Consider the following 23567-nt stretch of genomic DNA (forward strand, 5'->3'; position numbering starts at 1 on the left):
TTGTATACCATTGCAGAGGGTATTATGATCTCAGCCAGAAGGTAATAGAATGATCAGGATCAGTTAGAATTGTTGATCAGAAGCATATAGTGTATGTTCTTCGGTTTCTACGAAAACTATCATTTCAGTTTTTAAAGCTACATAGCAGGAAATTTTTCAAAAGTCGTTTATCTATGACAGGTAGTATATATACGGGCCGGATCGAATATCTACTAGTATATCTTAAAACTGAGAAAGGAACTTTTGGAAAAATAATTTAAATAAATTATCGAGATATATATACTTATAAGGATTTCATTTTTTTAAAAATTGAACTACGAAATTGTTAAAAGGAGACCCTCCGCATTTGAAAAATAGAAACAGTGGTATTTTTTTTTTTAAATTTCTTAGTGACTCTAATTTAATTCATTCATAGGGGTAAAAGATATTACATAAACAATTCTTAGCAATACACCAGGGAAACCCTCCGCATTGGCAAAGAAAAATACTTTTTTAAGGAAACATATAAAAAGATTTTAATTTTAATTAATTTGACTAGATCTTTAACTTTTAATTTATCTATGTAAGTTCAAGCTATATTCGTAACTATTTTCAATTGATGTAATGAAATCGGTAAATTGTAAAAAGCGGAACAAGAAATTTTCAAAATGTTGTTGTGTAAATTGGAAAAAAAACACATTTTTTAGCTTTAAATGCCAAATGTTACGAATTTTATTTTTGTAATTTTGTACATTCCAAAAATGTATAAGGTATTTTTATACCCTTCCAGAAGATATGATAAATTTACTGCGAGTTTAAGAACATGTGGGCAAGTAAGCGCATAACATTTTGTTTTATTAAAATCTTAAAGTCAATCAAGTTGGCGTTCACAAACAAAGTTTAATTGGGTGGCACAGCCGATATCGTTCATGGACCAGCTATTCGAGAACCCGACTTCAACACAATCTTCGTTGTTCCAATTATCAGGCTTTTGTCGCCAATTTAGAAAATTTTGTTTCAGACCGGTTGTGTCTGATATGTACTCGCCTTCAGTGGAAAAATCTTGGATATCTGTCCAGTATAAGACGCCACCTTTTTTTAATTCCTTACCAAGGGCATCCAACTCCGGCTGGCTCTGAGGACTGAATAGGTGACCACCCAAATCGAGACAGAATGCCCGAGAGTCACTCCAGCTCCTCTTCTCTGTGCTTTCTATGTGGTATGCTTTGGATCCAATTTTCTTAAAAGTCAGGGTTCTGACTGTTACGTCGATTTTCTTGATTGCTGCCTCCATTTCCACTTGTTTAGTAGTCAGATCCTCAAACTTTCGGAATCCATCAATCGTTTTTAGTTTTTCATTGAGTTCTACCTGAAGCAAATCAATCTTTTTTTGTTGCCCAGCGATCTGTGTATCCATACTATCAAATCTAGTTGATAGTTTGTTTATTTCCGCGGCTTTGTTTGCTCCATCAGCAGTCAGTTTATTATCTTGACTTTCCAGCTTTTCTTTTGTTATTTCTTCCAGGGACTTAAGATTTTCTTTTTGCAGTGTGAAATCGGTCTGTAATCTTTGAACCATTTCCGTAATTTTCGAGTTTTCTGATAAAACTTCTGCAGTCCGATTTTCTAACCGAATTCGTAGATTTTCATTGGAGTTTTGATTTATATCTGTAAACTCTTTCTTAAAGTTTTCGAACTCGATTGAAAAACCCTCTAATTTTTTGATTCGTTCATTCATAACAACCATATGTTCCAAGATCATTCTGACTGATTCGCAAATGTAGCTACTACAATCTTGAGCCTTAATTTCCTCACCCGGCTGTAAAGTAATTAGTTTAATATTTGATTATAACAATTAATAAAAATTAACTAACCAAACTTGTAGTCATTGATCTTTGCAAAAGCAGGCTAAATAGAAACCCTAAAAAAATGTGTTTCATTTTATAAGGAAAATGGTACTATACACGAGGAATGCTGGGGGAGAACTGGAAATCAACATATCGCTATAATACAAATGTATAAAGGAATATATTAAAATATATTACTGTGCACGACATTACTCAATAAAAGCTGACCATATAGCGAGAGAGGGCGAGATAACGCTTGTTTATATGTATTATTTTTATTTCCTTTCAGATCGGGTTATCTGTGTACAGTTTTCAAGGCATAAAAGCAAACATTTCCCACGATATATAGATTATATAGCCATTTCTGTTCGTCCGTTTCTACGCAAAACCAGTAGCTTAGCGTGGATGAAACTTTTTCCAAAGATTTCTTCGCTGTTGCAGGTAGCATATAAGTCGGGACGGGCTGGATCAATAATTTCATATATCTGCCATAGGAAGAGTATGAAAAAATATTCTAGAAAAGTCCAACTACTTTATAAATATGTGAACATATAAAATTATTATTTCAGAAATTCGGGTTTAATTTGTTAGATGCTGGAAAATTGACATAACTTCATTGTCTTAAAAATTACGCTTACATATTGATGAAGGGTCGTTTTAGAGAATTTTATATTATTTGTTATAGCTGCAAAGGCAGATAAACTTTAGCTTGGAATAAAAGCTGTCCATATAACGCTTGTTTATAAGTAGTGACTTAAAAATGTTGGCACTCTTTCCGTTCTCATACGCTCGTCATACATTTTTTAGTTTTTTTACCTTGCAGAGGGAAAAGTTTGCAACGTGGAAAAGGAAACACCATATATATATTACTTATTATTTTTTCACCTTCGTTTGACATTTGTTTTAATAAAAAATAAAGTCATAAAAGTTGACTTTCACAAACGAAGTTTATTCGGGAAGAACAGTCATTATCGTTCATGGACCACTTATTCGAGATTTCAACACAATCTTCGCCGTTCTTCCAATTATCTGGCTCTTGTCGCCAGTTTATAAATTTTGGTTTCTCTCCGGTTGTGTCTGATATGAACACGCCTTCCGTGGAAAAATCGTGGATATCTGTCCAGTATAAATTTTCATCCTTTTTTAATTTCTTACCAAGGGCATCCAACTCCGACTGGCTTTGAGGACTAACAAGGTGCCCACCCAAATCGAGACAGAATGCCCGAGAGTCATTCCAGCTCCGCTGCTCGGTCTCTTCTATATAATAAAATTTGGATCCAATTTTCTTAAATGCCAGATCCCTGACTGTCACGTTGATTTTCTGGATTGCTGCCTCCATTTCCACTCGTTTAGTAGTCAGATCTTCAAATTGGTCGGCCATTTCTCGTTCTTCTTCCCACAGTTTATTTAAATTTTCGAATTTGTAAGAACAATCCTCAAGTCTCTTTATTCTTTTATCCAGAACAACCAGTTCTTGTAAGATCATTCTGACTGATTCGCAAATGTAGCTACTACAATATTGGTATTCAATTTGCTCATTCGGCTGTTAAATAAATTTGTTAGTAATTGGTTCATAACAATCGAAGGATATTTAATTACCAAACTTGTAGCTGTGGATCTTTGCAAACCCAGGCTAAATAAAAATACTTCAAAAATGTACTGCATTTTATAAAGAAAGTTTCACCATCTACGAGAAATGCCAGAAAAGAACTGCACAGTGACTTTTACAGAAAACTCTGTTTTAGTTTTTGTTGTACACAAACCCTTATAATACTTATTATTAATATGTACACCCCAATATATAAAAAAATAATACAAGCCCCCGACAATAACGATTATAGTAGAAATCCCCTTTAGCACTTTAAAGGGTGAGATTACGTGCGTAAATAAGTATAAATAAATCGCAAAGTTTCAAAATAAAATATATACTGATGAATTAAAAGAAGCTTTTTTGTCTAATTAAACCTTAAATTAACTTTCAATAACTTTTAAATAAAAATAAGTTACAAAATAATTAAAACTAAATAAATCATTACGATTGAAACACATTGGAGAAGTTCATAATATAATATTCTCTATATTTTCATTTTTATTAATCATTTTCGATTCCATTCCATCCGTTTCAGTTTTTTTTGTTAAAGTTTCATTTTCAATTTCTTGTTTTTTTCGGCTTGTTCAGTATGTATCTATAATAATGTGTTATAATTAAGAATCGTCATTTCATCTAAATATTTCAGTTATAATAATACAATATAATAATCATTAATAATATGCGGTTTTCATCAATCGATTTCTCTTTTTCGCCATGTATGTTAAACTTGTGTGTGACTTGCTTCAGAATGTATTCCGATCCGTTTGGTTTGTGTGGAATTAATTGTGACTCGGACCGTATCTTTTGGGCTCGTGGCGTTTCTATCAGCTTGAGTTTGATTATTTCATGTCTGAGACCGACTATCTCCTATGACTCGCAGCTTACTGTACGTTCAAGTATGGAAATCAGAGTTCTAGGAAAGCTAAAAGCAAGTGTATGCATATATACTTGTGTCTATATATGTATATACGTGTTTATATATATTCTTTCTAGGTATTTTAATCTCGATTATGCTGTGGCGCTGTGGCAGTGGCCCAAAGGAAAGAAGCCTCTTAATTCAAATCCAAATTCAAACTCAAAAATAATGTGTCAAATTACGTATTTGTTTAGCAGCTTCCTTCAACTAACCCTCGTGGACTAAGAAAAAAATGCAGAAGTCCCTTCTAGGTGCACAATTGAACTTGGCTGATTGAGTCATTGATTGATATTGGGTTTGCCTACGTTTCGTGTTAGGAACTTCTCAACAAATTTACGACTGATTAAAATCATACGAATGAAACTCGCTTGAACTTCTCGATTTCGTTTGTCAAAAATCGTTTACCCAAAAATGCACATTAATTAATTTGTCACTGAATCAAAGTTATTCACTGATTTGTTTCTAGCTTTTGTTCTTCTTTGTTTCTTTTGTTTTTTTCTTGTATATTTTGTAGCTCAGTCTTTTTACTAACAATTTTTTGTTGTTCATGTTGTTGTTTTATATAGCTTCTTCATGCTGTAGATCTTCGTAATGCAGTGCCGGTCTGATTTATGATACCGCACATATTTCGCGTGAATAATTAAGTGTTGGTGTGTTAATTTCCGAATCGTTTGCTTTGAACCAAATCCAAAACTTGACGAATTCTTATTTGGAGTTATGTAGAGGAGGTTTCTATAGAGGGAATGGTAAGATAGGGAACCGTTTTGCCCGAACCGTTACCGATCCGAACTGCTCGGAAGGTTTGGGTTTATTTTTCGTTATACCATATCAGCAGAGTGGATCTATTTCGGGAGCGGGAATTCAATTCATACAGTTTAGTTCGCATTTAAGTTATTTCATTCAAATGGCTTGCTGTTAGCTCTATAGTTGCTTGGAAGTACCGTTTTGTGTCTAACTTTCGTAACTTATTTGGTTAAATATTTGTTTTTCGCTTTGGGGCTTTATTAAGTTTGTTACTCATTACGTTCTTGCGCTACATTTTCAACAATTTAAATTTATCCTTACGTATTTGTAACCGCTAAAGAATGGATAACATACTCATGGCTCGTATGCTTCGATAATTCCTAATCGTTAAGCATCTCTTGAGGATTGTGTGTGGGTCAATATGGGTGTGCGGAGAAAATCAAATGCTTCCGGTTCATTTCGTTTTTAGTTAAGGGATCTGATCTTGTTTTGCTTGAATGAAGGAATATTTATTTGGTTGGTGAAGTATTTACAAAGTTTCGCATAATAGTATTCATATAGGTAATGCATACGTTAGGCTTGTTGCGTTATAAAATCTTAACATAATTATATAAATTGAATTCATGAACTCGCTTAACTTTGCTTCATTTATGGCCTTCAAGTAAGTAAAATGCATCGATTACGTGTCACTGTGTGTTTGTATTTATTCTATATGCATAGAGAGCTGGCTACTTAGAAATTATAAAACCAAACGGAACCGGACATCGTACAGAGTTATTACGCTTACTCTAAATTCGCGCAGTAATCTGATTTCCATTATCTGTAATAGTTCGCTCGATTTCACAAAACATAATAATACAGTTCATAATAATCAAGTTTGTGGTAAATGCCTTAATCTAGTTAGTAGGTATTTATAATGTAATGCCTGCTCGTAATAATATCTATCATGTAATCGTTTATATATTTTTGTTTCATATATATTTATATTTATATTTATTTTATGTAAGAAGCACTTGAATATATATCGTTTTTAATGAAAAATGAAAACTTGGGTGTGTCATGTCATGGATTGTTTTCTTTTTTTAGTTTTTGGGTTCCTGCTTTCTGCTCTAATTTTTAAATTGTTTGTTGTTCGTTATAGTTTAATAAGTTGCTAATTAGCAAATATGAATGCGCCCGCTACAATCTGTAGGTAATAATTGTTTTCGTCTTATTCGGAGAAAGTTAAAAATCCTTTTTATTTAGCTTATAATTATCTTTAAAGTATTTTCAACGACGTCGTAGTGATCATCATTATCGTCAACCCCGATTTCTGCTCTTCTAAAAAAGTGTCTGAGTTGGCTTATCTCACAAATGTTTGCCTTTTGCTGAAAGTTTTAAGAAATTTATAGATTTTTTTGTTTTTTTTTGTTTTGCGTTTGACTCTGCCTTTTGTTATTGAGTGTTTTTAATAAAATACTTTGCTTAAATCAGTTATTTTTGTTTGTTTATTATTACATTTTTCTTCTTTTTTTTTGTTTTTTTCAATTTAAAAGCATTTCTAGAGAATCTCTCTTCTAAAGTATCTAATAAGTGTATGTATATGGGTCATCTATATTTATGTATAAGTATATATTCATGAATTCTCTGCTCTTGTTACTGTTTCTGCTGGTTTATGTCTGTAGGCATGATTTACTGTAAAACCTTTCAATTGCAGCCTGGCTTTCAATTACAATTAAATGTTAGATTTTGCCTTGTATATTGAATAATCGGTAATCGGCATTCAGTTTGCTTGTATATATGTAAATGGTAAAGTGTATAAAAGTTAATGATCTGATTCAGTTAATACTTGTATGCAATTGTATAAGTAGTTGATGTAGATCTAGAATTAGTTCAAAACTCTAGTGTATCCTAAGTTTTATTTATCTGCTGCTACTTTACGTGTCTGAATCTTTGTTTTTATTCTTTGCTTATACATTTGTAAGTGTTTGTATTGCTTTCAAAGTACTCGACACTGTATTCTAAACGAATAACATAAAAACAATCAATTTAAAAACTAAATAAACTGAAACAGAAATCATAGTATTACGTATTCCTTAAGAGCATTACATTAGTTTAAATTATAAGTATTTACAAATAAAACTATTTAAAAAAGCACAAACAACTTTAAAAACCAATTCATTAATCATTTGTGTCTTTGGCTGTCTAAATGTAATCGCATTTCCTTTACTTTGTTTTTTTCTTCAGATTTTGTTTTCCATTGTTGATTTTCCATCGGTTGTATACATTTTGTCAAAAAGTAAAATTGCATATAAAAAGCATTAAATTGCAGCTGCATAAAGTATTTATGAATCAATATATACGCTTACGTTTGTGTGGGTTTTTTTTTTTAAAACTACTGCTGTTATGTGTTTGTTGTTTATACATTTGCTTTGATTTAGATATTTCTACGCTTTTTTTACTCGTCTTGTAACGCAATTTCCAAGTTCGATCGGATGATTTTAATGTTTCTCATACAAAATATTGAATATCAATTAGCTTAGCCTATTTCTAATATACTCTATTACGAGAACAACATTAGCAATGCCCCTAGTGAAAATATTTTCAAAAGTTTTGTTCTGCCCTCCGGCTCAATCTATATTACAAACCCTATGTGGCTAGGCTAAAGTTTAGTTTTAATGCTTTCACTAAATTTTGATCGATCACTTCACATGAAATTTGTGTGTTCCTCTTCATGCATATATATATATTCGTATATATACAAAGATAGCGAGTTATGTCCTCAGTAAAGAACTATTCTGAATCAATGCAAACAATAACAACTAAACTCAAGGTGGGCACATACCCAATTATGGCACATATCGCACATACTGTTTTCTGTACAGATCGGTTGAATAATGCGTATAGTCCTGTACATAATTTACACTTTCCTATGGCAGACTGAAGCACAGGAGTCTGAAGAAGTACTATAGCTTGAGGCTCTGCAAATAAAATTGACAATGGAAAATGCACTCGATGGATTCGATTTCGATGGGAGCGCTGTATTGCGATTGGCAGTTCCAGTTCCAGTTCGGAATGAATCCCGAATGCAATCCCCTTATATTTCCCCGATTTCTGACGGCTTAAGACTAATTTGTTCGCCCTCCTACTATTTCGGTAATTCATTTCTTTTGTGTAAATCAGTAATAAGCGTTTCGTTTTGTTTTATCATCTTCCTTAACCATTTGTTAATGCCTTTTAAATTTCTTCTATTTTTAATTTCTCTGGGTTAAATGCAAAAAATCTTGTATATCGTGTATACTCTATTCGAATAAGGTTCGCTTAAATTACGTTACGTCTTGCTCATCATTATTATTAATATTTACAAATGTTGATTTTTCTCTAATGATAATTAACAATATCATTTTGCAGCTCTAGTTTAGCGTAGCCGTTTCTCTTGAACTGTGTGTCTATATAATCAATTATATAGTATATATAGAGTCATATATACGTATGTTATGTTATGCTTGTGTATACTTAGCAGATCTGGGAATATGTATAAAGGCTATATAACTATAAATTTCGTGTATAACTTCTCTGGCTTTTTGTGTGTAAGTAAATCCCCATCCAGTTCCTATCGCTAATTAATGATTTTTTCGATTGCTACTTGTATGTTAAGGGAAGGAGGATGATTGGGAAAAGGATGTGTAATATGCCCTAGTCATAAGCCACTTTTTAATTTTCATCGCCACTTTTGGAACTGAGTACTTTTGTGCACATATTAAGGTAGTAAGTAGTAAACTTCTCCAAAGCTGCTAACTGTTGTCAGGGAAATTGAATTTTTAAATATTCTAAATCAAGAAGTTGTGTTTATAAAAAAGATTTGGCGTATGTTGACGTATTTAAAATTTGTAACTTGCCTATCTAACTTTCTTTCAAAACAAGTGTTTAATATTTACGTGCCCAAAAAATGTTTAAATGAAAGTATTGATAAAATTCTCATGAAAAATTATGATGTTAAAATATGGTAAAATTTCTTTGGAAGAAATCGCGCCAAAGAAAGTTAAAGGTAGCTTTAAGTCAATTACTATTTACTTCCCTAACAGTAATAAATCATTATCCCTAAATAAGCCCAATATGATTTCACATTTTTTTCGTTTCCTTTTCGGATTATAGGTGTTTCCGAAAAAAGTGAAATTGGATGCAGTACGGCTTAAATGGAAGTCTTTCTGGTATCTCATGTGTGGCTCGTCTGCTAGTACATCTCGTTCTCATCCCAGTCGACCGACTGGAGGACCAACTTGTCCAGCTCCTTGGAGTCGCCGGAACTGCTGTTGCGCCTGCGCCGCCGCCTCTGCAGGTGCGCCCACTTCCGGTTCAGCTGGGTGGCCATTTGTGGGGCAGCAAACATGGCCGCTGCTGCGGCGCTCAGCTTGGTGGGCGTAATGGCGCTGCTGCCGCGGTTGGTGGAGCTGCCCGAGGCCGTGGGCGTGGCCCCGCCTCCGGCAGGACTCATGCTGAACAGCTCACGGTTGCCAAAGCGAAATCGACGGGGCGGCGGCGGTGGTGGCGAAACGAGCAGGTGAGGCGTGTCGTAGGGCGGCGGCGGTGTGATCATGGCCAGCGATGAGGTGTCCTCCTGGTCCTGGTCCTGCTCCTCATCGTCCTCATCGTCGAAGTGGAACGTGGCGTAGGAGTGGCGTTCGTAGAGCTCGTAGGAGGGCGTCTCCGCCAGCGGCGATTGTGGTTGAACCGGAGTCACCGGCATTGACTTGGCGTATATCCGGCCGATCATCGGACTTCTGGTGCATGGCTGGGCTGGGGGCGTGGTCGGTATGGGGGGCGGGTGCGTGTGTGGGTGTGGCTGTGGCTGGGTGTGCGACTGGGGGTGCGGCGTGGACTGGGCCTGGATGAGTGGCATCGATTTGGTGTTGCATATCAATCAATCACGGTAGATGTAGCTGCAGTTCTTGGGGCTCTCCTGCGGACTGGGACTGCTGGATGGCGGAGCCGGACTGCTGCTGCTGTTGGACATTACGGGCGAGGAGCCGGAACTGGAGTGCGGCTGCTGGGACTGCTGCTGCTGTTGCTGCTGCTGCTGGGGACTATTCGAACGGTGTTGAGTTACTGCAAGAGCCGGAAAACAATGGAATTAGTGGCGAACATCGAAAGGGGCATGGGTGCGCTTGGGTGCATGTTGCATCGATATCGATGCTTGGGATAAGACACATATGAAGGCTATGGAATGCATATTTCGAGACAACATTGAATCTGTTGCAACATGCACATACACACTCGCACACACAGACAGAAACTACTGGTACACGTATCAAATTAATATCAATTATGGAAGGGAAAATATAGCACATAAAATATGAAATAACATGTAGTTTTGGTTTCAGAAAAAGTCCAAACAAAAGAATGCAATTTCAGAGAGAGACAGAGAGAGTTCACAAGTAGATAGTTTCAAGAACTGTCCAACCCATTCGGGTCTCAAATCAGAAATCAGAGATCAGAGATCATAAGGGGTAGAGTGGTAGAGTAGGTGTAAGAAAAGGCCTGGCGACAGATAGTACATTTAGATGTGGTGTCTGTTTTGGTGTCTCCACGGCTGTGTCTCGTGGGTCTCTGTTGGCCAGTTAAGTGGTAACTCTAACTTAATGCAACACAGGTTTTTAGACTTACCAATGCCATGACGGGGCGGCTGTCTTCTTGCGCGACCAAGACTTCTGTTACGTGTGTTTGTGTTGTTTACAGCCTATGGGGTTGGAGTGTTTTATCAATTTCTCATCTTTTATATTCAAGATAATTTTTGGAAAAGTTACATATGTCAATGTTGAAGGAAATAAAACACAAGAAAGTATAACGCTAATTTGCTTGAATCTAGGGATAAACGTTCGCAATCAATTTTTGCTCTCAAATGTTGCAAGGCCAAGCCAATTTTAAGTTTATTTTTTGATTAAGTGTGTGGTTCTATGAACTGGTTACAATTTAATTTTGGTCGTTTTTGTTTTTTTTTTCTTTGGTGTTAATGCAATATCTTTCAAATACTTTCTGGTCTGAAATTTTTAGTGGGCAAGCAATAAACGAAAAAATATTTGTAGCATATACCATATAGAAACGAAATTAAAAGAAGTACATGTATCATGGTGGGGTAGTAGTTTAATTATTACCGGGATATATCATATTTGTTTCTTAAATATCAAATGTAGTTTAGGATGCGCAGACACACACACACACACTTTTATGGATGTCCTTGGAGGATTTTGGTGTAAGTGGCTTATTGGTTTGACAGTTTGGGACCCATGCAGAAGATTTCAAGCGGTTCATGTGGGTTCAGGCTTGGGGGGAATATGGTATTGGTATTGGGTAAATCGGATGGCGCCATATCCAACCGAAAAACACACACACATTCAGGCACGCAGAGGTCAAACAAAGGTTGAAGGAAGCGCTGGCATTGGCGATTTGCGAAGCGAGTTGGGCGCGGGATGGCTGACTGGGCTGGACTGGCCTGATTGACCGATTCAACGATTGATTAATTGATTGATTGATCGACATCCTTTTTGGCATTCGAAAGTGTGTAGTGTTGAACCAAAAGTAACGGTGAGTGAAGAGAGAAGGAGATAGCAAACAACAAAGCTTCTGCAACAGTGCCTAAATTCTATCAAAAAACGTAAACTAAATTTGCAGTGGTGCTCCAAATTTCAAATATAAATTACAGAAAGAGCTCGAAATCGGGGAGATTTGGAAAATTACTTTTTGCCTATTGAATTTCGGTTCAGCTCGATGCGAAGAGAGCTTCCGTATTGCAGCTTTTGAGCAAAATATTGTCCAGATTAATAAATGTAGCAAACGAAAGCCCACCAAAAATAATCGTAACCAATAAGGGATAGTAACAAATAAAAATAAACTAAAGTAAGGTGAAATAAATAAACTAAAATGGGTTAAGTTATAAATAAGTATTTACCATATTTTGGGTAATTAGTCCCTGACTGGTTTCAGCCGCCCCACTCCCGTCTCAAAGGTAAACCTAATGTAAAAAGGGGAAGAAGAATAGAGAAAAGATAGAGATAGATTTTTGTTTGTTTCGGTATTTGTGTGTTGTTCATGTTATGCAAAAGTTAGTATCGATAGAAAGCGTTTATCTTTGAGCTGAAGAAGAGTGAGTTGTAAGAATTTAACTGTACAAAATGCTTAGACAGAGTTAGGGGTATAAAAAGAGGCCTGCAAAGATCCAATCCCACTATATCAACGAACGATTGGTGTATTTCCAGCCTTAAGACAGAACCCAAAAATGATATGCTTAATGGAATGGGGTGATTTAAAAATGGTGTCTTAACATGCGCTTGATCATGATTGATGAGGATGGTTTAGATTAAGAAAGATTTGAAGACATATTAGTGGTAACCTAGCCAGCAGGATACAAGTTTATTTTTATTTTACAGAAAATTTAATATTAAACGTACAAGGGTTTTTAAACGACAGTTTTTATATATTGAACTCCCGCGAGAAATGTGATTCTCTCCAGTATTATTATATAAAAGTAAACAAAATGGTTTAAAAATATAAAAGGAAAAAAAAATAAACATGCAATGGGTATTGAAATAATAACAATAATATCACAACAACATTTACTACAACAATAAGAACAATATGTATGGGTTATGGTTATGATATATGATAGATATGCGACTAGGTGCTATATACTTTAACACACACATAGAAGGAGTGATGGCAAGGCACTCGCACACACTCGTACACAGAAACACACAGATAGAAAAGGTGAGGCTAAGAAATACACCAATCGACGATTGTGTGAGGAGAGTTCAATCAAATACAAGCGCATCACGAGGACTCTCGATGGGCGAGCAAGTTAGTTAACTAATGTCAATAAATGTCGAACAACATCGAAAAGAGCGCAATGGTTACGGTTAGAGATTAGTAGTAGTACGATACGATAGTCGGAAAATAAAAATAGATCGATCTGCACTCCCAGATCGCTAAAAATGTCGGATCAACTCACCTTCTTGACGCTGCGGGTGGTGGAAAAGCCATCGCCGCGCCTGTAGTTATCGCCCTGTGGATGGCAAAATATTGCATTAGTCGGCTGGAAAATTAAGCAGGACTCAGGTCCACTCACCATCACTTGGTGGGAACGCAGTGTTCCAAAGTTGTCGCGACCGCGATAGGATTGCTGGGTGTTATAACCATCGGGCTGGAACTGGAAGAGCGTCTCCGAGTTGGGACCCTGGTGCATCTGGTGCATCGGCGGCTTGCGGAGCGTATTCTTCGGCGAGTGCATCTTATTTGGCGGCGGCGGCTGGGGCAGGAGCACCGGTTCCGCGTACGTCACCTCCTCCACCTGGGGCAGCAGCTTGGGCTCCTGCTGGATGCGGCAGGACGAGGGGAAACTGTGGGTGAAAGCAAGACTATCAGTAATACACATTTCTTGTTTTAAAAACAGTCATTATTATTTAGGTATCTCCTGTCACTCTTTATTTATGTTTGGAAAAGGCTCCCCTTAAAAAACAAATAAAATTACCTTGAAAAATTCATAAAAAGTAAATAATGGATATGGGTGCTTCTGTATTTTGCGATTTTTTAGCAAGAAAAGGTTGTGGTTACTCCTAAAACTGTCGAGATTTCAATTATCATGCAGAAGGACATGACTAAATCAAATTAATCTATTGATGCTAGTCATGAATATGTATTTTATATATGATCCAAAAAACTACTATTTTTTTTACTCTACGAGTACCCGGTACTTTATATAAAATACTTGGAAAAGAAAAGGTATGAATGTAGTTATGACAAAATACTTTGAAATATAGCAAAATATGTATTCATATTTAAACAATATTAATTTATTGAACTGTTTAAAATTTTTCCAAATATTTTAAAGAAACGAGTACTCACCTATTGACATTTTGCCTCTGCTCAAAATACTCGTACTCTGTATCGGGATATGGCAGATTGTCGTCCTCGTCCTTGTGGCAACGTCGACCGCAGAAGTATCCTGTGAAGAACCCGACCAGCAGCGAGAAGATCGAGCCGGCCAGGACGGCCATTACCAGGGTCTCCACCGTGTACTGGGCGTTGATTATATCTGCAGAGATTTGGGGACCTTCGGTTAGTGCATGATCGTGCAATGAATTTAGTTCGTTTCGCATCGATACAATGTGCATTAGGCAAAACATTCAACAAACATTTCAATTCACAACAAATATGTAACGAATTCGGTTTGTTTGTTGTGTTGGGTTTCAGGTGGGTCGGTTTTGGTTTCAGTGTGGGGTTTTGTGGAGGTTGGTCCATTATTGCAACGACATCAATAAACATCCAAACATCGAATTAAGAACGCATGGTATAAGGTAATTGCACGGTATTTGTTCAGAAATCATAAAAAAAGAAACAAGAAAAATATGAATAAGAACAGTTAGTATAATTGTACAAGAACGAGGATAAAAATTTAAATGGATCTTTCCAAGATTAGTTAAAACAAGAAAGGAAAGCTAACTTCGGGCGGAGCCGAAGTTGATATACCCTTGCAGAATACTCTGTAAATTATATTCTCCAAAATTATTCCTATGATGCATTCTTAATACTCATAAAAAATCCAAACTTCCTAACTTTAAAAACACCAAAGGTATGGCATTTCCTATCATTCAGTTATATGGCAGCTATAGGATATAGTCGGCCGATCCTTATGAAATTTGGTAGGTCGGATTGATTGGCCAAATATAAAACCCATAGAAAATCCCAACTTTCTAACTTTACAAACACCAAAGTTATGGCATTTCCGATCAATCAGTTATATGGCAGCTATAGGATATAGTCGGCCGATCCCGGCCGTTCCGACTTATATACTGCGTGCAAAGGAAAGAAGGGTGTGTGCAAAGTTTCAATTCGATAGCTTTAAAACTGAGAGACTAGTTTGCGTAGAAACAGACAGACGGACAGACGGACAGACAGACGGACAGACGGACAGACGGACATGGCTATATCAACTCAGGAGGTGATCCTGATCAAGAATATATATACTTTATAGGGTCGGAGATGCCTCCTTCACTGCGTTGCACACTTTTGACCAAAATTATAATACCCTCTGCAAGGGTATAAATATGATTTAAATGTGAACATTTAAAAATACAAAATAAAAATATTGGTAAATAGGTTACGAAATATTTAAAGAAGCAGGCACAGTTATTAATAATACATATGACAGTAAATAAGTTTAGTTTGGAACAGCTTAATTAATTTTACTTAATATATAATTATGTAGGTAGAAGAAGAAAATTTCATTAGGATTGATATAATATTAACAACATAAAATAGACATTATCAGGGGTGCACAGAAATCATTTTTAACCAAAAATGGATATCCATTTATTTGGAAAAGATTTCTAAAGCACTCCCCATGATTTAATAATATTAAGTTCATCACCACTTTGTATGTGAGTTTTAATTAATTAAACAACCAGCATGATATTAGTTTCGTTGAAAATAAGAAGAAAGGAAGCTAGTTTATGGAAGCAAAAGCTTAATAAACTCAGCATGGGTCTAAAAACAATCATATTTATCAGGTGGGACATACTGTTTTACCGAGTACCGGGGTTAAAAATAAATTGAAGCACATAAAAAAGAAAGCCACTTTAAATAAAATGCAAGGCAGCTGCTATGAAGGGAGTTGAATGGCATAAAGTGGCAAGAAGCCAGCAGTCGGAGTCCAGGGAATCCCGACAAAATGAAAATGTGATTTGCAAGGTAGACAACACTGAAACACAGAGAGTAAGCAAAGGTCGAAGGTTGTGATGGGGTCGGAAAATGGGGTGGGGTGGGTAAAGTGACAAGCAAGTACGTGCATAATACAAAACGAACGAATGCAAAATAAATATGATGAAAAATATGCAGGAAAAGCGTTTAGGTAAATCACCTTCAAAGTTCTTATCAATATTGTCGATGATTTCCTGATCCTTGCTCTGGCGCCGCGAATCCAATAAGTCCATGTCGTTGCGGAAGCCCTTCTGCTCCCCTGCGTTGGCATCCTTCGAATTGATTTTGCCTGCAGGAACAGTATGGCGTTAATATCGGCTCCATTGGCCAGTGGGGCAACTTTGGCACTCACCTGAGGGGCATGCCGCATGCTGGCCAGTGGCCACGTTCTGGTAGAAGTAGTTCTCCTCCAGCCATCGGGGAGCGCCGTGGGAACGGCACTTGCCAGCAATTTTGTCCCAGGCGCAGTACGGATCCTGCAATGCGACGCACTCACTGCGAACATACATAAATTTGTGAATAAATACATGCACTCGGAAAAAACCAACAAAATTGTTTAATATTTCAACAACTAAATGGCGTAGCATTCGAGGAAACTCAAAAAATTAAATTACAATGCTGATCCCTCTGACTTTTTGGCATTGCTTAATTTGTATTAATGATACCAACTAAAGTTGTATATCAGGTCAAAAACAAGAGAGAACGCTATAGTCGGGTGCCCCGACTATCAGATACCCGTTACTCAGGTAAAGGGAGTGCGAGGGAGATGGAGATAGAAACTTTGATCACGCATAACTTTTTAACGAATGGTCCGATTTGAAAAATTTCTTCTACATTTCGATAGGTATTGATAAACACAATAAAACTGCATTTTTACTTTTCCGAAATATTTAAATTTTTAAAATCGTATATAAGCGATTGTGGGCGTTAAAGGGGGCGTGGCACCATTTTGAAACAAACTTGCGCTGCGTAGGAACTTCTAAAATCTACATGCAAAATGCCAATCTTCTAGCTTTTATAGTTTCCGAGATCTCAGCGTTCATACGGACAGACAGACAGACGGACAGACAGACGGACAGACGGACAGACGGACAGACGGACATGGCTAGATCGACTCGGCTAGTGATCCTGATCAAGAATATATATACTTTATAGGGTCGGAAACGCTTCCTTCTAGCTGTTACATACTTTTGCACGAATACAATATACCCTTTTACTCTACGAGTAACGGGTATAATGATATTACAGGTTTCATTGAACAATAATTAAGTAAATCAAAGGACTTTTTAATATTGTTTGCAATTGATCTTTTTCTTTTCTACAGTTTATCCCTTTATAAGCATATCTATTTTGGGGTATCGGACACTGCCAAATTTTCGCTGATTGAAGAAATTTGAAAATTTTAAAAGTCAAGTGTAAGCCCCACGAATATACTGCATATTGAGGCTGTCAAGTGTCTGACAAGCGACACGAGAGTCACGCAAATTGTTACATGATAATAAAAATGCCATTGTCTGGAGCAGGTAGATAAAGGGGAGGGGCGGGACGATGACACTCACCTGCAGCTGGTGATTTTGTCATTGTGACAACGATGCAATTGTATGGCTACCACCTGGCTGTCCGTCACAATGATTAATTTGCCATCGTCGTAGCTGCCATCTTTTGGTTGATCTGCGGATCGAACAAGGCTTAAGTGCATTCGTTTATATGAAGTTTTGTAAAAGTTTCACTCACCATAGTGCATAGTTCGAACTATTTCCAGATTGCGAATGGGTTCACTCTTGGTCAGGACATCAATCTCCTCGATGACAACAGAAGTGACCTTCTCCGCGGAATCTGCCGATTCGGCATTTACTGACTTGATAATCTTGCCGTGATCTGTTTGGGGTTTAAATTAAAAGTATTATTATAAACTTTTTAAAATAACAGAAAGCAACTACTAACCTGTGCCAACAAAAATAACATCATATGTCTTGCCGCCTGGAGTTTTGATCTGTGCATCGACAGCGATTTGAGTGAAGCGATATCTGTGAAAGAGCACGGATAATTAATAAGACATGTTAAAAGAAAGAACATTTTGGTCCATATTTTATCTGCTTCTTAATTACTTTTCCTATTCGAATTCATTTTGATGTAATTCTTCTTTTACCAACGACTCTGGTGGTGAGCATCTAAATGAAGGACAGAATGTCAATGATTGTTTTCTTTATTTTGCGACATTGTGTTCGCCAGTTTTCCTGACAATGGACGAACGTCTGTCATTTCGGTTAGATGTCCATTAATAATGGAAGGACGCCAAAATGGTCGCCACTGTCAGGATGTGAGGGGAAAGGATGTGGCTGGCAGGCTACTGGTTAGTGGTGGACTCCGACAAACAACTACCACTGCAACATGACTGCCAACATAAGATACATACGGCAACGACTGCTGCAACAGCAACAAACAGTTTGTGTTTTTATGGAAAAAACATATTCCGAACAACAACACAAGTAGATGAAATAAAAACGAAAATTTCCCTCTGATTTCACCGCAAAAACGACGCCCGTCTACGCCCATCCCCGCGTTGTTGCAACATTTGTGGCCTGGTCCACGTCCATTGTTGCTGTCATGCCTTCTGCCTCGATTTAAATGCAAATGCCTAACAGCAGAAATGGTAGCTTCCAAATACGAGCTGAGAGCTGGGCGCACTCCATGTCCCATTGCTCTGCTTTTTTATTGTTAATTAACTAATCTTGTTTTTGGGACTCCGGTCCTGTACAGAGCAACAATTTCCAAATTGCTCAACATTTCTGCGAATAATTTATTAAATAAAGTTTTAATTTCAGACCAGTTAAGGATGGAATTTGAAAGGTTTTTGAAGGGAAATAGTTGAATGGCATGTAGTTTAACCTTTTAAATAGAAATGTAAAAAATGTTCACAACAAATAAATGCTTAGTTAAAGTCTTTAACAGGAAATTGGATTTGAGAAAATTGGAAATGAAGTTTTATAATATTTTTACCAACTAGAACATTTATTTATGATAATAAGTAAGTGGGACTTGTTTTCCAAATTAGGATTAAAAGATTTGATTTTTGCATAAGCTAAACAAATATGTATGCAGGAAAAGGCAGAAAGTTTAAATAGGACCGAGGAACACGACCTACGGGTCAAAGTCCAAAGTCCTGGCAATTGAAACTTGCAAAAATGTTGCCAACTTTTGTATCGCTCCGATGAGTTCAGAGGGCGACGATGACAGCAAAGTCGACAGACAAATGGGAAGAATAAGGAGGGAAGTTAGTCGTTATTTGCCCACCTCTTGCAGTCCAAGTCCCGGTCACCACCCCAAACAGACTGGGAGTAAAGGCGATAAGAACACGTTAAGGACAATGCGATACCTTGGGACAGGAAGATGCAGACGGGATATGGTCAGCCAGCTGGCAGAAATCGGTTGAATATGGGATGCTTCCGGTCTGCGTCAGGAAACAATTTGTAACGGAGCCCAAGCTGCCAACTGGCTGGTACATTCAACTTTTGCCGAGATTCTACGAGAGTACGGCATTCAACTTGCGGCAAACTTTAACCACTGGCCCGGCCCACTATGCAAATCATCTGCTTCTTTCCGAGATTTATTTAAGCCCCGCCTCCACAGGCAGCTGGCACTCGAGGAGCGGAAATGGCCAGGCCAAAGGACTCGGAGCCCAAAACGAAATTATTATAAATTTATGTTTCGCCCAAATGCCATAAATTCCGAAGAATTTTTGATTTGATTTTGTCATTTGCGTTCAATAAATCCCCCCACATTATCCAGACTACGCCCTCTTTTTGCGGTATGTTGTTGTCGTTTCGACTCGAGAATAATTTATGCATGTTCTTCGATTCCAAATCAAAAATATGATAAATGCTTTTCCCAAACCAAACTGTCTTGACATTAGCTTGACCTAGCCGCTAAGCTGTTAAAGTTGTGACAAAAGCGAAATAGAAATAATAATTTCTAGCTAACTTTATCTTCATTTGAACTTGTATTTTTTAAACATGTTTTTTTGTAATTTGTCAAATGTCTAAGAACACTTTTTAAGTATGCCTATGAAATTAATTTAACTATCTCTATAATTGCCTGGTTTTCTCCACTTTCGAAATACATCTACTGCATGTGAAATTCATAACTTGAAAGAATCTGTGTTTGCTCACATCCTTGGCGGTGATTAAGTATTGACGCGTCCTTAATTACGCGGCCACGCTTATGACCCAGTTAATAAATTGATTAATGGACTGACGATGACTGTTAATCGTGATTTCAAATATAAAATCTGAATTTCAGGCAGTGGGATTTAAATCAAGAGAAAGTCATAAAGCTGACGGGCTGCCATATAAGAATAGCCGAGCGAAAATAATGCTAAAGTAACTTTTGCGCATTTTTATGGGTTTCAATTGAGTCTCCCGGGGTCTTGATTAAATTCCGATGCACGCCCGCGTCCTCGGGCGGAGCATCCGTTGCTCCAGTCCCAAAAATGCAATGAGTCAGTTGCAGAAAGTGGCCGCCCCACTTTACCCACTCCACACATTTGTTGTGGTGTGCTCATGTGGCGCACAAAATGTTCAGGGGTGCGGATGTGGAAGGGATGCGGATGGGGATGCGGATACGGATGCGGATGCGGAGGAGCGGCAGGAGCAGGTCCGCAGACTGCGTTGTTGCTACGTGTTCCATATTTCATTCTAATTTATTCAGTTGTGCATACATATTTTCGTTACGGGTTGCCTCCCCAGCGCATCCATGCATTTCCTTCTGGCTGGCTCGCTTCGTTTGCTTCAAACTATCGCAAAGGCAAAGGCAACTGCAGCTGCCCCACCACCTGTGCCACCACACAGTCCCACAGTGGTTCTTGCAGCTGCCAAAAATCATTTCGACAATGAGCTTTTGCACTCAATAGAGAAATTCTCATTTTTGGCTTAACACACCTTATGTAAGATACACTGTTTTGCCACAAAAATGTGTTTCAAGAAACCAAATTTGATGTAGAACGACTTTAGTTTGTCTATCTTTTTGTTAATCTGTAAAATTCATAAAAATGTTTTTTATACTAGTTTGTAAGAATTTTAAGAGTTTAATTACAATTTTTATAACCTCTAATTCCTGATAATGAGTTTTTTAATTAAATATAACAGCGTTTTTAACGACAAAAATGTCAAAATTAACGCAGAACCACTTAAGCTTGTTTGTCTACCTTATTATTGATATTTAATTTACAATGATTATACAGATGCATATAATATTATATATTTATTTTGTTTCTATTTTAAGTCCCCTGTGTGAGTAATGCGAATTTATAATGTAAACGCGTGTGCCAATAGTTGTTTATAATACCAAAATCATATTTAATTTCGTTATCTTTTATGTCTTTTTCATGACTAATACCGTGAGTATTGGAGTTCCCCTTGACCCACTGTGCACCACTAACCTCTCTGGCGAAAGTGGTGCTCAGTGGCTCGCCTATGATTTAGCCCTCTTTAAAGTTTCACCGCTTTGCCAGCACACATCTCGGCGCATTTCGCCATAATTGTGGCTCAATTACATGGAAAAGTTACCAAATTGAATTTTTAAATTCTCCCTCCGGCCACAGTGGCCCTCTTTCGCTGGCAAATAATTTATGGCAACAACCCACCGGTTTTCTTTCCGTTAGCAGTTCAGGTTGCTTCGGTTTTACGGTTATTTGCGCTGACTAACACCTTATCGAATTTCCATAAGCTGAAACAGATGCTGCAACATGGAGGAAATGAACCCATATGATGGCAAATCTATGGCGGGATTAATTTTTCTCTTGAAATATAGTAAGTTTCAGTATGTGATGACAGTCCCAACTGTAGAAATCGTAAATTCAGCAATGGTTTAAAGTTTCATAAAAGGAACATTAGTACCATTGTCCATACATCCCATTTATTTTTGGTTTTAAAGCCATTTGCAACCACTAAACCAGTCGAAGTTGTCCACTTGGTTGACTGTGGATTTATTTACTGCTCACAATTCTGTCATATCTTCCTCACCGGAAACGGAAGTGACGAAGCAACGAAATAAGGACCATGTGCATATGTGGGAATGCAGTTACTCACATTGTGCTCGTCCGGACCAAAATCGGTTGACTGAAAAATGCCGGCACATTCTCGTCCATTAGCGAATGTGTTTTGATGAAGTTCAAAGTGGGATCCGGAAGCACTCTCGAATTGTTGTGACAGGAACCGGGACGAGGGTCGGGAACCTGAAAAGGACAAGAATCCAAAGGTAAATAACATATTTTTAACAATAATCGAAGAATACAAGTTTCTAGAGTACGTTTAGTGTTATTATTATTGCAATGAAACTATTAAACTATTGATTTGGTATTTAGGTGAACACATTTGCAGTAAATAAAGATTTGTATTTTCTAAGATTTTCTAAGCATTTAGAAACCTTTTTGAAGTCCCAAAACCTTCTGGCAAATGAAGGCAAAAACCAAATCAATGGCGACATGTGCAGTCATCTGCTGGAAATTGGCAAAAGCATCTCGAAGATGCAAATGCAAATTTTGTGCCAAACGAAAAATACATTTTTATGGCACGCCGGCCATAAGTCATAAATTTCCCAGGCAACAGATGTGCTGGAGTGCGGTCGCAAGAATTTTGGGGATTGAATTTGAACGCTTAAGGACAGGACTCACCTTGGCATTGTTTACAGGCAGCCAGTTGGAGTTGATTCCGGTCTGCTCCTTGAACTGGCCCTCAAACGTATCGGCTATGTCCTGTGGACGACGGGTAAAGGAGGGGACGAAATTTAATTTTCCATTTCAAGAAACAATTCGGGGGCATCCAACTCACCTGCAGGGCGAAGGCACAAACCGCAGAGCCGGGAATCGAGTTGCTCGGCGTGTTGAAGACTCCGTAGATCAGCTTCGAGCTCATCGAGCCGTACTGTCCATCCACCAGATTGCTGGCCGATTCTGAGTGTGACAAATTAATTAAATATGTATTGTTATTTTGTTGAAAATAAATTAAACACGATTGATGGCTTCATTAAATTTTTTTCCTCAAATACAATTTTTTATTTTGAGTACTGTTTTTAATTAAATTAAATTGAAATTTTTTGCTTTTAGAGAAATTATGACCGCTGTGCTGGGGTAATTTAGTTTAAATAACACGAAATTGAATGCAGGTCAATAGTTGTATATTTTTTTAGTAAACTAACTAAAATAACAGGTTATAATTTATAATAATTAAAAACAGATGTGTAGAAAACCATTCACAATGCAGATTCACAGCTTTAAAAATAGGAAACTTACGGATTTCATTAAAGTAGAACGGATAGTCGCCCGGAATGGAGCAGTTGAGGCGGGACTTGAGGAAGGATGTCCAGCGGTTGCGGAATCGATGCGGGCCACCTTTGTCCCATTTGCAGACGCGGGCAACGCGCGAATAAATCGCCTGAAAAGAGGATGGAAGGATAAGATATTAATTCTGCTCAGCTTGGGGCCAGCAATTGTCTAGATATCGGGGACCAACAAATGCGACAATCTGCGGAGCATAAATAAACCGATGGAAAATGCCGAACATCAGCAGTTATTTTGTCCGACTTTGTTTGTATTTTTGTTGCGTTTGATTGCATTTGTTGTTGCTCCCCAAATTGATTGGAAAACTCTTCTCGTATATGTGTGTGTACTCACCTTGCCGCAGTTGATGAACTCAACGGCGGTTTCCCGAAAGAAGAAATAGACAAAGTCTCCCTGCGTAAATGAGCTTACAAAGTTCGGTGCTGC

General features: G+C 37.4%; 3 protein-coding genes across 3 annotated transcripts in view; all 3 read right to left on the minus strand.

The window, feature by feature from the left end:
• Positions 1-813: 813 nt before the first annotated feature.
• On the minus strand, positions 814-1967 carry LOC108045004 (C-type lectin domain family 4 member K-like). Its single transcript, XM_017124186.2, has 2 exons — positions 1854-1967; positions 814-1798 (listed from the first exon to the last, which is right to left on the minus strand). The coding sequence occupies exons 1-2, from the start codon at positions 1917-1919 to the stop codon at positions 851-853; spliced, it is 1014 nt and encodes a 337-aa protein (XP_016979675.1). The 5' UTR covers positions 1920-1967; the 3' UTR covers positions 814-850.
• On the minus strand, positions 1954-3529 carry LOC108045005 (C-type lectin 37Db-like). Its single transcript, XM_017124187.1, has 2 exons — positions 3426-3529; positions 1954-3369 (listed from the first exon to the last, which is right to left on the minus strand). Exons 1-2 carry the CDS (start codon positions 3489-3491, stop codon positions 2746-2748), a joined length of 690 nt encoding a protein of 229 aa, XP_016979676.1. The 5' UTR covers positions 3492-3529; the 3' UTR covers positions 1954-2745.
• A 2032-nt stretch (positions 3530-5561) lies between these two features.
• The window catches only part of LOC108044966 (semaphorin-1A), a 139520-nt gene continuing 121514 nt past the window's right edge, over positions 5562-23567 (minus strand). Inside the window, 15 exon segments of the mRNA XM_017124137.2 lie at positions 5562-10162; positions 10721-10793; positions 13059-13112; positions 13176-13446; positions 13952-14159; positions 15966-16094; positions 16158-16300; positions 17365-17476; positions 17540-17683; positions 17750-17832; positions 21892-22037; positions 22476-22556; positions 22633-22754; positions 23094-23235; positions 23475-23563. Coding sequence (XP_016979626.1) covers positions 9291-10162; positions 10721-10793; positions 13059-13112; positions 13176-13446; positions 13952-14159; positions 15966-16094; positions 16158-16300; positions 17365-17476; positions 17540-17683; positions 17750-17832; positions 21892-22037; positions 22476-22556; positions 22633-22754; positions 23094-23235; positions 23475-23563 — 2669 coding nt within the window. The 3' untranslated portion in view covers positions 5562-9290.

Source organism: Drosophila rhopaloa, unplaced genomic scaffold (assembly GCF_018152115.1).
Source record: "Drosophila rhopaloa isolate 14029-0021.01 unplaced genomic scaffold, ASM1815211v1 contig_2, whole genome shotgun sequence".
Lineage (NCBI taxonomy): Eukaryota > Metazoa > Arthropoda > Insecta > Diptera > Drosophilidae > Drosophila > Drosophila rhopaloa.

What these genes read in the sequence shown, in the direction of transcription:
- LOC108045004 (XM_017124186.2), bottom strand. Translation starts at nt 1,919, where the DNA reads ATGAAACACATTTTTTTAGGGTTTCTATTTAGCCTGCTTTTGCAAAGA. An exon ending in GATCAATGACTACAAGTTTG is followed by an intron (nt 1,799 to 1,853) that starts GTTAGTTAATTT and finishes ATTACTTTACAG; the next exon opens with CCGGGTGAGGAAATTAAGGC.
- LOC108045005 (XM_017124187.1), bottom strand. Translation starts at nt 3,491, where the DNA reads ATGCAGTACATTTTTGAAGTATTTTTATTTAGCCTGGGTTTGCAAAGA. An exon ending in GATCCACAGCTACAAGTTTG is followed by an intron (nt 3,370 to 3,425) that starts GTAATTAAATAT and finishes TTTATTTAACAG; the next exon opens with CCGAATGAGCAAATTGAATA.